Raw genomic sequence first — 14,895 nt, forward strand, 5'->3', positions numbered from 1 at the left:
CCTTGTCAAACGCCTTCTGAAAATCAAGAAAGACCACATCCCATCAACTTCAGGAAGCATAGTGGGAGGCATGCCTCTACATCAATGGGGAGAAAGTAGAAATGGTCGAGAGGTTCAAGTTTTTAGGTGTCGTGATCACCAACAACCTTTCGTGGTCCCTACATACTATTTTCTCAGAAAACTAAGGAAATTTGGCATGTCTCACCAACCTTTACAGATGCACCATAGAAAGCATTCTTTCTATGAACTGATTCGGGGGGGGGGTGGGATCCTGAGTAGCAGGGATGAAAGTGAGGGGGGCATAGATGGGGACTGCAATGCACGGCATCGTGGGGGTGGGGCGGAGCAGGGTTTGAAATGCGTATACTTTAATGCGAGGAGTATTCGCAATAAAGTGGATGAACTTGCAGCGTGGATCAGTACCTGGAACTTTGATGTTGTGGCCATTTCAGAGACATGGATAGAGCAGGGACAGGAATGGTTGTTGCAGGTTCCGGGGTTCAAATGCTTCAGTCGGAGTAGAGAAGGAGGTAGAAGGGGGGGGAGGGGTAGCATTATTAGTCAAGGATTGTATCACAGTGTCAGAGAGGAAGTTTGATGAGGACTTGTCTGTTGAGGTAGTATGGGCTGAGATTAGAAATAGGAGAGGAGAGGTCACACTGTTGGGAGTCTTTTATAGACCTCCTAAAAGTTCTAGAGAGGTTGAGGAAAGGATTGCGGAGACAATCCTGGATAGGAGTGAAAGTAATAGGGTAATTGTTATGGGGGACTTTAGCTTTACTAATATTGATTGGAATAGCTATAGCTCTAGCTCGTTAGAGGGGTCAGTTTTTGCACATAGCGTGCAGGAAGGTTTTTTGACTCAGTATGTAGATAGGCCAACTAGAGGTGAGGCTATATTGGATTTGGTGCTGGGAAATGAGCCAGACCAGGTGTTAGACTTGGAAGTTGGTGTGCATTTTGGTGATAGTGACCACAATTCGGTTACGTTCACCTTAGTGATGGAAAGGGATAGGCATGAACCTCGGGTCAGTAGTTTTAGCTGGGGGAAGGGTAATTATGAGGCTATTAGGAGAGAATTAGGAAGCATAGGTTGGACTAGGAGACTACAGGGTCTGGGAACGTCCGAAATGTGGAGTTTTTTCAAGGAGCAGCCACTGCGAGTCCTTGATATGTATGTCCCTGTCAGGCAAGGGGGAAATGGTCGAGCTAGGGAACCGTGGTGCATCAAAAAAGTTGATTCGCTGGTTAAAAGGAAAAAGGAGGCTTATGACGGGATGAGACTTGAGGGCTCAGGTAGTGCACGAGAAAGCTTTAGATTGGCTAGGAGGGAGTTAAAGAGTGAGTTAAGAAGGGCTAAAAGAGGACATGAGAAGACTTTGGCTGATAGGATTAAGGAGAATCCTAAGGCGTTCTATAGATATGTTAAGAACAGAAGATTGGTTAGGGCAAGATTAGGGCCAGTTAGAGACAGCAGTGGGAGGTTATGTGTGGAACCGGAAGAGATTGGAGAGGCATTGAACCAATATTTCTCTTCGGTATTCACACAGGGGGACATAAATGTAGCTGTGGAGAACACTGGGTTGCAGGGTTGTAAACTGGACAGTATTGCAGTTGATAGGGAGGATGTGCTAGATATTCTTGAGCGTTTGAAAATAGATAAGTCCCCTGGGCCGGATGGGATTTACCCTAGGATTCTCTGGGAGGCAAGAGAGGTGATTGCAGAGCCTCTGGCTCTGATCTTCAGGTCGTCGTTGGCCACAGGTATAGTGCCAGAAGATTGGAGGATAGCGAATGTTGTCCCATTGTTTAAGAAGGGGAACAGAGACTTCCCCGGGAATTATAGACCGGTGAGTCTTACTTCTGTTGTAGGCAAGGTTTTAGAAAAAATTATTAGGGATAGGATTTATAGTTATTTAGAGAGTAATGAATTCATTAGAGATAGTCAGCATGGTTTTGTGGAGGGTAGGTCGTGCCTTACTAACCTTATTGAGTTTTTTGAGAAAGTGACCAAGGAGGTGGATGGGGGTAAGGCAGTTGACGTGGTATATATGGACTTTAGTAAGGCGTTTGATAAGGTTCACCATGGAAGGCTTCTGCAGAAAATGCAGATGTATGGGATTGAGGGTGATTTAGGTAATTGGATCAGGAATTGGCTAGCAGATAGGAGACAGAGGGTGGTGGTTGATGGTAAGTATTCGTCATGGAGTTCAGTTACTAGCGGTGTGTCTCAGGGATCTGTTTTGGGGCCACTGCTGTTTGTAATTTTTATAAATGATCTGGATGAGGGTACAGTTGGGTGGATTAGTAAATTTGCTGATGACACCAAAGTCGGAGGTGTGGTAGATAGTGAGGAGGGGTGTCATAGTTTACAGAGAGACTTGGACAAGTTGCAGAGCTGGGCCGAGAGGTGGCGGATGGAGTTTAATGCGGAAAAGTGTGAGGTAATTCACTTTGGCAGGAATAACAGATGTGTAGAGTATAGGGCTAACGGTAGGACTCTGAATAGTGTGGATGAACAGAGGGATCTAGGTGTATGTGTACATAGACCCCTGAAAGTTGTGAATCAAGTAGATAAGGTTGTTAGGAAGGCATACGGTGCCTTGGCGTTTATTGGTAGGGGGATTGAATTTAGGAGCCGCAGCGTCATGTTGTAACTGTACAAAACTCTAGTGCGGCCGCACTTGGAGTATTGTGTGCAGTTCTGGTCCCCACATTATAGGAAGGATGTGGAGGCTTTGGAGAGGGTGCAGAGGAGGTTCACGAGGATGTTGCCTGGTATGGAGGGGAGGTCCTATGAGGAGAGACTGAGGGATTTGAGGTTGTTTTCGTTAGAAAGAAGGCGGCTAAGGGGGGACCTTATTGAAACTTATAAGATGATTAGAGGTTTAGATAGGGTGGACAGTGATAGCCTTTTTCCTCGGATGGAGAAAGCTAGCACGAGGGGGCAAGGCTTTAAATTAAGGGGGGGGTAGTTATAGGACGGATGTCAGAGACAGGTTCTTTACCCAGAGGGTGGTGAGGGATTGGAATGCCCTGCCTGCTGCAGTTGTAAATGCGCCTAGCTTGGGGGCGTTTAAGAGATCCGTGGATAGGTTTATGGATGGAAAGGGATTGGTTTGGGTTAGAAGGTCATTGCTTTTTAATTGGTTGGCGCAACATCGTGGGCCGAAGGGCCTGTTCTGCGCTGTAATGTTCTATGTCCTGGTTGTATCACAACTTGATGTGGCTCCTGCTTTGCCAAAGATCGCAAGAAACTACAGAGGGTTGTGAATGAAGCTCAGTCCATCACGCAAGCTCCCACCCATTGACACTGTCTACACTTTCCACTGCCTCAGAAAAGCAGCCAGCCTAATTAAGGACCCCACACACCCTGGACATTCTCTCTTCCACTTTCTTCCGTCAGGAGAAAGATACAAAAATCTGAGGTCACATACCAACTGACTGAAGAAGAGCTTCTTCCCTGCTGCCATCAGACTTTTGAATGGACCAACTTCCCATTAAGTTAATCTTTCTGTACACTCTAGCTACGACTGTAACACTACATTCTGCACACTCCTTCTCTGTGAATGGTATGCTTTGCCTCTATAATGCGCAAGAAACAATACTTTTCACTGTATGCTAATACATGTGACAATAAATGAAATCAAATTATGTACACCAGGACTTTGCATTAGTCACTCTTACTTAAGTTGTCATGGACAGATGCATATGCAACAGACTGGTGAGGATGAGATCAAGTACTGTTGGTTCATTGTTTGATTGGTGGCAGCAACCCTTAAAATTGAGGGCCTGGTGTGCCTTCAGATGACTGAGGAGTCTGTTTCTGAATCCATAAGTGTTTCCGCAGCGGGGCATGTTGCATTGGGGAGTGGAATTCGCAGTCCCACTTGGCTTCCTGTTCCTTCTTTTTCTGCTGCTTTCTACCTCACTGAGCCCTGAAGTGGCTTGTGCCTCAATGTACCTGATGGAGCCGTGCCAATTGATCCACAGTCTTGTCCTAGTCAGTGATATTAATGCCTTTGTGCTTTGGAGCAGCCATGAGCATACCTTTTAACCTTTTCCTTTGGCCTAGAGCATTGGCCAGTGGAGAGCTGCACATATTTCAGAGTCTACCCCATCTACATGGATGACGGGAATGCTCATCTGGCCTGGGAAGGTTGGTGAAAGATTTTTGCCTTGACAATGCTTAAAGATAGGCCATGTTGTGTGTAGATGTTGAAGAGGTGAAACATCCTTTGTATGTCCTGCCATCATGCATCAGTTATCTGAAAACTGAAGGTGATGGACTCCACGGTGATAAATCTTTATGTTCAGAGTGACCAAGGTTGAAAAGCTTCCTGTCCGGATGATACTGGATGATGACATTGGGTGGTAGGTCATCTGGATGATGTGGCCAAGGCGATAAGATAAACAGTGAACAAAGTGGGCTGAGCTCTCAACCTTTTTAACCTGATGTGAAAATCATCAGTTTCAGGTCTGCCACTGAGGATGATGGTCGTCATATTGCCATACAAAAGCCTCAGAAATGTAACAAATTTCAGAGGCAGCCAAAACATTGGAGGACAATCCAAAGAGCTCCACAGTTTAAAGAATCAAATAGCTTGGCCAGGTCAGTGTTGGCAAAGAACAATTCTTGGTTTTACTCCCACCATTTTTCCTGGATCGGCCTAGCCACAAAGACCATGTCCTCATACCATGGAATGGTTGGAAGCCTCACTGGGTTTCCAGGAGGAATTGGGCCAAGATCTTACCCGCAATGGAGAGGAGGAAAATCCTCCTGGAGTTTTTGCAATTAGATTTATTCCCCTTCTTGTAGATAGTAATGATTGTTCTCAAGATCCCGGAGAAAGTCGTCTTCATCCCATAGATGGAGGATAAAGTTGTGACATGAGCTGATAGCTGCTGGCATGAGAGATCTTTACAGGTGTACCATCTGGCCTGCAAGCTTTGTTGGCTTCATCTGTTGGATGGTTGGTTTATGCTCACCAGTAGTTGATGGCTCGCTGAAGGAAATTTGCATGGGTGGTGTTAGAGGCTTGGATGGTCTCCTCTGATATGATGAACTCCCGGTTGAAGACCAGCTCGGAATGCCCCATCCAATTCTGATGGGTGGCAGCAGCATCTTTGAGGAGCCAGGAGCCATCTTGCGGCTGGAGCGGGTTTTGTCCAGTCGAATGGGACTTGTATATTGTTTTGGTAACCTGGAAGAAGTTGGGTGTATCGTGTTGGTCAGTGTAGGTATGGATCTCATGCACCTTCTCCACCCACGAATTGCTGTTCTTATCATGAATGCGATGCTATACACTAGCCTTCAGTTGATCGTACACTGCTGTCTTTTGCCAGGTCCGTGGGTGACTTTGCCACATGATGAAGGCTGCCTTCTTTCGGTTGAAGAGACGGCAGTGTCATTGGCATCAAACCAACCCTGGTTCGGTTGCCACATGTACCGATAGTTTGTACATAGGTGCTTAGGACAATGGACTTGAGTTGCTCCCAATGTGTCAGGATGAGGTAGCATGAATAGTGGACACTTGGCTCCAGTAGACTGTGCTACTGGGCCTGGAAATCTTTCTGTTGTCCTAGGTCCTTCAATGCTGCAATGTTCAGCTTACTCCAGGTGCATTTTTGGGTCCTCTGGTGTCTTGGCACCAGGCCCATGTTCACTGAACATACAAGTCAGTGGTGTTTCCAACAATATTCAGAATCCTTCATGGCCCTTGTGCCAGGCAGGTACCTCAGGTCTCTGTCTCAGTCAGTGATGCAGTCCAAGGGTGTCTTCACGTGGTCTTGAGCTGGTCCTTCTGGTGGAAGACTGTGTTTGTCATCAGGCTGCATTGGACACACTTGGTCAATGTAGGAAGCCATTGTCATTGGCCCACCTCATGCCATTCTTGCCGATGGTTCCACTCCAGATTTTGTGATCATCCGAGAGGATTGCTTTGTCATCCCTAGGGATGGAAGCCAGGGTGTCAAAGAACAAAAACAGCCCAGGAAACAGGCCCTTCGGCCCAACAAGCCTGCGCCGCCATTTTAACATTACCAGTACCCCCCCTCCACCCATGACCCTTAGCTATTGTTTTACGGCAATCCACATTGAGGGAAACTAATTTAGGGACAATTTATTACTTCCAATCAGCCTAATAGCTCATCTTTGGGGTGTGGGAGGAAACCGGAGCGCCCGGAGAAAACCCACGCAAGCACGGGGAGAATGCGCAAACTCTCACAGACACTGGCCCAGATCCATGTGTCTGCATAGCAAACAGTGATAGTCACTGAGCTGTTGTGTTGCCCAGCATCTGGTCCAGTTTAAGCACACATTAATGACATGAAGCACTAGGCCACACTCAAACATTCAAGAGCAGCCCAAGTACGACCCATAGCGTGTATGCCCCTCGTTGAACAACAAGGCGGACCGACTTAAAACCTGTGAATTAAAAGAGAAAAACATTGTTATCATACCACATCCTTTTACGTTACCAGGGATGTCCCAATGCTAATGAACCTTATTTAAAACGATCTCTTATATCCTCCCATCTCCAACCCACTCATGTGCCTGTCTAAGTTACTCTTAAACAACTCCAGCGTGCCTGCCTCCACCACCTTACTTGGCAGAGCATTCCATACCCCCACTACCCTCTGTGTGAAAAACCTCCCTCTAATATCTGTGTTATACCTCTCCCCCCTCACCTTAAGCCCATGGCCCCTCGTACAGTGCTTCTCTAACATAGGAAATAGCTTACCTCTGTTTACTCTTATCTGTACCCTTCATAATCTTATATACCTCTATTAGATCCCCCCCTCAGTCACCGTCTTTCAAGGGAAAACAGCCCCAATTTGCTCAATCTTTCCTCATAACCCAGTCCTTCCATACCAGGCATCATCCTGGTAAACCTCCTCTGCACTCTCTCCAGGGTCTCCGTGTCCTTCCGGTGGTAAGGCGACCAGAACTAGACGCAGTACTCTAAATGCAGCGTAACCAATGTTCTATACAACTGCAACATTCAACTCCAGCTCTTATATTCTATACCCCTTCCTATAAAGGCTAACATACCATAGGCTTTCTTCACAACCTTCTCCACATGTACTGTCACCTTCAAAGACTTGTGCACTTGCACCCCCAGGTCTCACCGTGTTTCTATACTCTTTATAGGCTTACCCTTTATCATATAACTCCCCCTACATTATTCCGGCCAAAATGCATCACCTCACATTTATCCGGATTAAACTCCATTTGCCATATATCTGCCCAAAATACCAGCCTATCAATATCCCGTTGTATTTCCAGACACTGCCCCTCACTGCCCGCCAATCCAGCCATCTTAGTGTCATCTGCAAATTTGCTGATCACACCACTTACTCCCTCTTCCAAGTCATTTATATATACTACAAAGAGAAGAGGTCCCAGTACTGAGCCCTGCGACACACCACTAGTGACAGAGCTCCAGCTAGAAAAGGACCCCTCCACTACTACTCTCTGTCTCCTCTTAGCAAGTCAGTTCTCAACCCATCTAGATACCTGGCCTCGTATCCCACGAGCCTTAATCTTTTCTACCAACCTACCACGAGGGATTTTGTCAAACGCCTCACTGAAATCCATCCAACTGTTTGTCACCTCCTCAAAAAATTCTACCAGATTCGTAAGGCAAGACTTCTCCTTTACAAAGCCATGCTGCGTACCCTTAATCAGATCGCAACGCTCTAAGTGCTCATACATCCTATCCCTAAGAATCCTCTCCATCAACTTGCCTACCACTGACGTCAAACTCACTGGCCTATAGTTACTGGAGTTATCCCTCCTACCCTTTTCAAACAACGGTACCACGTTCGCTATCCTCCAGTGCTCTGGGACCTCACCTCTGTCCAAAGAAGAGACAAAGATTTGCGTCAGAGGCCCAGCAATCTCATCTCTCGCCTCCCTAAGCAGCCTAGGATAAATGCCGTCAGGCCCCGGAGATTTATCAGTTTTAATGCTACCTAAAAGCCCTAACACTTCTTCCCTCGTAATCGATAGTTCCTTCAATTGGTCTAAAACTCCCTCGATGACCGTACCAGACATCAAACCCCTCTCCTTCGTGAATACCGATGCAAAGTATTCATTCAGGATCTCCCCCATTCCCTCGGACTCCAAGCACAATTCCCCTCCTCTGTCCCTGAGGGGACCGATTTTTTTCCCCTAACCACCCTTTTGTTCGTCGAGATTGGAGCAGAATCTCCCCCAGCTTCATGGTCAGAATCTAAAGTCGGAGTGCCCGTGCTGATGACAGTAGTACATTACTTCTGGCTGAAATGTAGGCATAGGGTCATCAATCTCTCACTGACACTTGAGGGGAGTTCAGAGAGCTCGGCTGAGATCCTGTTCCACATGGTGAAATTGTCTCAATGGATGCAGTAGCCACAGTCTGACTTCCCTTTCCAGAAGAAGGTTTTTCCCCGCCACTGGCCTCCCTCAGATGTCCCTCCCCAGTGAGCAGGGTTTCACTCTAGCTCTCTGCCATGATGGCAGTTCATCTTTCCAGGCAATCACTTCTTGAGCATTCTCGCCTTCAGCTTCTGAAGTTTGGCTTTTTGTTTCAAACTCAAGAATGTTAATCCTGCTGAGTGTGGTTTCCAAGCCAGAGGAAATGGGACAGCCTAGTTTTGGGACACCTTTTTGAGCTGCCTCCCTATTTGAAGGTGAACTCCAAAGAGGGCAGCTCAATCGAAGATGCAGCTGCTGAAATGCAGCCCTATGTTGATACAGGTGCCCAACAACCAACACAAATCTGCTGTCTGTGTGCAGAATCTTGACTGGAGGCCTCCAGCTATTACAGCCCTGCCCCTGTTGCTTTTGCCTGAGAAAGGTCTGTGTATGACATTGTTTAGAGTGAGGATTCTGGTGCATGACCAAGTTCCACACAGCCTTGCCGTTTGCTGGCTGGATTCAGTGGCATGGTGGACCACGATGACTGGGGCTACTTCCCTGTTGCAGGCTTCTTCTGCCTTCACAGCCATTGGGGTCACCATCATCTGCCTGTCGTTGAGGATTTCTTGGATCATGTTTTGTTTGGAACATCTCCCTCACCCTTACTGCCACTAAGAGGATCTACAGGAATGTGACCTGTGGGCAGTGTTGCTCTCGGGTTCACTGGAACACTTGAACCTCTCCACCATGGCATGGTGACTGTCCTCAGTAAGGGGTCCACCACATGCCACATGCTCAGTCTGGCAGCTCTAAGAACTAGGTCAGAATTTCCCTGCCCAGAGAATGTGCTATGCATTTGTTACTTTCCAAGCCGTGTTCATCACTGAGAATTACTGATTCATCAGCAGAGGGAGGGCAGCGAGGGTGCTAATCAGCAGGAGGTATTCTTGCCTATGTTGGATATGATGTTTTGAGAGATGGGTCCGGAGTCAATGATGAGAACTCTGAGAACCGCTTCATCCCTCCTGTAAATCACTATGGACAAGGCATGCACGAGATGGTGAAGGAGAAGTTTGGGTTGTTGGCTCAAAGATGTGATTCTAGGAGTGTGACTGTCAGCATGTTGCTTGATTAGTCTCTGAGACAAATCTCCAAATTTTGGCATGAGTCCGCAGAAGTTTGTCAGGATTACTTTGGAGTGTTGATAGGTAGGCTGCACTTCTCACAGAAATCACAGAAACCCTACAGTACAGAAAAAGACCATTCGGCCCATCGAGTCTGCACTGACCACAATCCCACCCAGGCCCTACCCCCATATCCCTACATATTTTCCCACTAACCCCTAACCTAAGCATTGCAGGACACTAAGGGGCAATTTTAGCATGGCCAATCAACCTAACCCGCAAGTCTGTGGACTGTGGGAGGAAACTGGAGCACCTGGAGAAAACCCACGCAGATGCGAGGAGAATATTGACACTTCTGTTGTATCTGATTCAATGAGCCAACGTTGCCTGCTTTATCTGTTTTGTTTTAAATCAATATCCCTAGTATTTGTCCTCTTGTACAAATCTTCATCCTGACTTTAGCACAATCAGCATTGCATTTCATTTGAAATAACTTTTTCAAATCATAAAATGCTGAGTTGGTATTTACGCAACATGATTTAAAACATATGTATCAGTCATGGTTATCACTGCCAAAATGTGCATTCTCCACGGACTGCATATATTTTATCAAACACTTTTTATGTTTTTTATTTCTTACAGGCATTTGTAAAGGATGTGCATGACGAGGCTTTGACTGTTGCTTTTGAGAACAAGTAAGTTGTTGTCTTGCATAGTATTTCCTTTGTAACGTTACTGCCTCTTGTTCATTTTTGAAGAGAATGTAAAGTTTTAATTGAGAGCAGAATTAAAAGCTGCATGATTTCCTTATTTTTATTTTTGTTATGTGTACTTGTAATTTTCTGAATAAAAGCGTGTTTGTTTTTTTTCCTGGACTTTTGAACAATTCTTTAGTATCTTGTCCAAATGTAAATTTTCAACTGTCCTTTCACAGTACTTATCGGCAGTATTTGAATCCTACCCAACTCCAACCCAATTCTTAACCAATGTCCACACATACTTGAGCTTACAGTGATACTAGTGAGGAGTTTGCCAGTTTTGTCTGCCCTGATCAATGCGTGGCAAGCTTATTTGCAATAATTCTAATCCTGCTGTGCTCAAACTGGCTAATTCATGAGAACTCCACGCTGTATCCCCATGTCTCAGCTGGATAAACCTGGGGAGTTTTGTGGAAACTCTATGGGTGAACTTGCTTTAATATAAACTTGGAGGAGCATTCATGATGTGACCAAATAGGTTGATTATTAAGAATTAAATCCTTTGGATATGTCTATGGCAGGTTGCGAGAGCAGGGGAAGTTTTCTGATCAGCCAGAACCATGTGGTTGCTGCAGCACAGCAGTGGTTAAAAAGCCCCACGCTCAGGTTTTCGTCATTGGCTTCAAGGAATGAGCACAAAAGATTTAAACTTGAGTTCCTTTATTTGCCTGTAGATTTTCTGGTTGATAGCATTGACTGACTTCCAGCCACTTAAGATAGTCTAAGCTGGTTGTAGTGTTTTAAATTCCTAACAATAACTTGCCACCTGGACAATTATTTTTGAAATTTTTTTCTTCAGAAAAGAATATGCTCCCAATATGAATCTCTGGTTCACTATTACCACTGTGAAATTATACATGTGACTGCAGAGCCACAGCAATGTGGTTGACTCTTAATTGCCATTGGGCAACTAGAGATGGACAATAAATGCTGGCCAGCCAGCAATGCCCATGTTCCACAAATAAATAAAACAAAACTGTGAAATTATGTCTTTTCTCTTGCAGTTTTTTTTTCTTTTTTAATTACAAAGAAACAGAGGAGATAGGAGCAAGAGGAGGCTATTTGGCCCTTCACGCCTGCTCCGCCATTTGTTGCGATCATTGTTGATCATCCAACTCAATAGCCTAATCCTGCTTTTTCCCCATAACCTTTGATCCCATTCGCCCCAGGTGTTATACCCAGCAGCCTCATGAATACATGCAATGTTTTGGCATCAACTACTTCCTGAGGTAATCATTTCCACAGGCTCACCACTCTTTGGTTGAAAAAATATCTCCACACCTCTGTCTTAAGTGGTGAACCCTGAATGCTCAGACTATGACCCCCCTGGTTCTGGACTTCCCTATCATTTGGAACATCCTCCCTGCATCTACCATGTCCAGTCCTAATCAAATTTTATAAGCCTCTATGAGATCCCTGTCATTTGCCTGAACTCCAGCGAAAATCCTAACCTAGTCAGTCCTGCCATCCCCAGAATCAGCCTAGTAAACCTTTGCTGCATTCCCTTGAGAGCAAGAATATCCTTCCTCAGAAAAGGAGACCAAAACCACACACAATACTTGAGGTGTGACCTATAATTGCAATCCCTGTTCCTGTACTCGAAACTTCTCACAATGAAGGCCAACATGCCATTTGCCTTCTTTACCACCTGCTGCATCTGCATGCTTACCTTCAGTGACTGGTGAACAAGGATACCCAGGTCCTGCTGCACACTCCCGACTCCCAATTCACAGCCATTCAAGTAGTAATCTGCCGCCTTGTTTTTGCTTCCAAAGTGACTAACCTCATACTTATCCAAATTATGCTGCATCTGCCATTGATTAGCCCACTCACCCAACCTGTCCAGATCATTCTGAAGGATCTCTGCATCCTCCTCTCCCATCCAACTTGGTATCATCTGCAAACTGTGAGATGTTATATTTTGTTCCTTCATCCAAATCATTAATATATATTGTGAATAGCTAGGGTCCCAGCACCGATGCCTGTGGCACCCCACTAGTTACTGCCTGCTAATTTGAAAAGCACCCATTAATTCCTGCCCTTTGTATCCTTCCTACCAACCAGTTTTCAATCCATCTCAATACACTTCCCCCAATCCCATGGGCTTTAATCTTGCATGATAATCTCTTGTGCGGGACTTTGACAAACGCTTTCTGAAAGTCCAAATATGCCACATCAACTTGTTCGCTCTTGTCAACACTACTAGTTACATCTTCAAAGAATTGAAACAGATTTGTCAAGCATAATTTCCCCTTCATGAATCCATGTTGACTCTGATCCTGCCACTGCTTTCTAAATGCTCCACTATAAAGTTCTGTTGAAGAATTTGGCCCACGGCACCTTTTTAATGTTAATAAAGCTGCTGCTTTTTTCCATGATTGAATGAGCAGGTAGGATGACTAGCCCTGACCTAACAAGAAATGATCTATACGCAGGACGTAGGTTGTGCTACAACCACTAGATAGGATGTGTCATGAAAGGTTTTTATTTTCTTGGGACGTGGACGATATTGACAATGCAGTTTATATTCATCCCTATTTGTAAGGCAACCATGTCATGTGAAGCTGCAATCACCAAGGCTAGATCAGTTGAGATGGCAGCAGGTGCATCCTTTAATGAAGTACATTATGGTAATCTGATGATTTTCTGCTAAGTTGTAGCCTGGAATTAAATTTATCAACTTGCCTTGGCACGAATATGGGCTCTCAAACTCTGGTTTGCAAATCTATTAACACTGAGCTATTACATTCTTTCTTGTCACTGGTACTCCTGCTGTTTCTAACTTGCGGTCTTGCTGTGATATGAGTTATGTCCAGGAAGGCAAAGGAGTAAGCGGGGGGTATCAGGGATGTCTTTATTATTTTGGCAGTCTGCTGGGTCCTAGTTTGAAAATTGTGTTGAGATTATGAGTCTATGTGCGTAAGAGGTGACAGCAGGCAGACAGCTGCAGGAATGGCAGAGGTGAAAATGCAGTAGTGAGTAAGAAACCTGCAAGAAACTAGTGCAATACAGCACTTGACAGTAGGAAGTGTGAACGTGTCTTCTCCATGCAGCCAGCACCAATTCGTGACATTGGTGAGGTTTCAATTGAATGTAACATTTAAATAAATTGTTTTAGCAAAAGGCAAAATTAAATATTTTACAGGAATAACGCTAAGCTGGCGAACTATGTTCTTTTGGAACATTTATTTCAAACAAGTCCCAGTACAAAAAGTTTGACTTTCTGAATAAGCTCATTTAAATTCTGGTTTCAGCTGGCAACCTGAGCGACAGATTCCTTTCCATGATGTTCGATTTCCACCACCGGCAGATTATCACAAAGACATTAATGAAGGTGATGATGTTGAGGTATGTAAATATCCATGAAGGGATTGTGTTGCAAATCTTGCAGTTTCTGCAAGTTATTAAAGGGTCCACCCATTGAGTTAACTTAATATGTTAGAGTACGCGACATTTGAAATTAGCTGTGTTTTCCTCAGGTAATGGTCGATCACATGTAAATGTCAACCTCTGACTTTTGGCTGAAAAATACTTAATTTTTCAAATCTCTAAATTAATTATTCATTATAACAGTATTTGTGAATGCTAACTCAATGCACCAAGAGCTGGGAGTCATCAGCCTGACATTGTCCAAAGGTGCAGCCACTTCCTTTGCTTTCCTTCCTCTGAACACCAAGCAACATTGAAATTACAGGCACAGCCATTCCCACCACTTCCTTTCCTGGGTTGTTGGGTTTGGGAAGGGTTCTGAAATGGGAGCACAACCTGATGAAACTGTGCGAGCAGGCTCGAGTTCACTGCCTCTGTGGGATTTAGTGGGAGCACCATGTTGATAGGTCGACACATTTGCCTTACACTTGATGAGCACGGTAAAAGTAGATCAATCCAGAACTTAGTGCCAAGCTCACTGAAAGACTGGGGATGGGATTTTTCAGGCCACACCTGCCTAAAAACCAGAAAATCCCACTCAAGTTCAATGGACCTTTGCTTGGTCTGTGTCCCTGTTCTCTGTGATTCATAAGAACATAAGAAATAGGAGCAGGAGTAGGCCATCCAGCCCTTCGAGCCTGCCCCGCCATTCAATAAGATCATGGCTGATTCCATGATTCCATGGTGGGCAGGACAGGAAAATTCCCTTTGGGGAGTTCCATGTCCAGTTCAGAGTTCACAGTGGCAGGATTATGGCATGCACAGGGTAGATCATCGTTTTGGAAGCAAAGGCAAGTTCCACGGTTTAGGACTATTCATAGACATATACCCAAAGTACCGATCCGGTGTTCCTGTACGTCTCAGTAGTAGCTTTCCCCATTACCTTTTAGGTGAAAATAAACCTCTCAAAAACATTACCTGTGTTAAAGTCGACCCCTAACTCTTTAGCCTAAGAAATGGGTCTCAGAAATTTGATTTCTACGTGAATTATGTACAGTAATGTATTGTAAAACTGAGAAACTATTTTTTGGGATTGTATGACAGTACCTTCATTTTCGGTATTCTGACCTGCACATTTGGAGCCAAAAATATAAAACTAATTACTAAGTGAAGATCCACTTTTAAGTTTCATGATGGGCATTTTTGACTGAATTTGGTTCTTCCTACTTCTAAAGTAGCT

General features: G+C 44.9%; 1 protein-coding gene across 4 annotated transcripts in view; it reads left to right on the plus strand.

Moving 5' to 3' along the window:
* Window positions 1-14,895, plus strand: part of fmr1 (fragile X messenger ribonucleoprotein 1) — an 87,030-nt gene that overhangs the window by 24,870 nt on the left and 47,265 nt on the right. For all 4 annotated transcript variants that reach the window (XM_080187807.1, XM_080187808.1, XM_080187811.1 and 1 more), the window contains exons 2-3: window positions 10,171-10,223; window positions 13,541-13,634. In XM_080187807.1, the coding sequence (XP_080043933.1) occupies window positions 10,171-10,223; window positions 13,541-13,634 (147 nt within the window). The remainder of the gene's footprint in view (window positions 1-10,170; window positions 10,224-13,540; window positions 13,635-14,895) is intronic.

This window comes from Carcharhinus amblyrhynchos, chromosome 4, assembly GCF_965287045.1.
Source record: "Carcharhinus amblyrhynchos chromosome 4, sCarAmb.v2.hapA, whole genome shotgun sequence".
Taxonomy (NCBI): domain Eukaryota; kingdom Metazoa; phylum Chordata; class Chondrichthyes; order Carcharhiniformes; family Carcharhinidae; genus Carcharhinus; species Carcharhinus amblyrhynchos.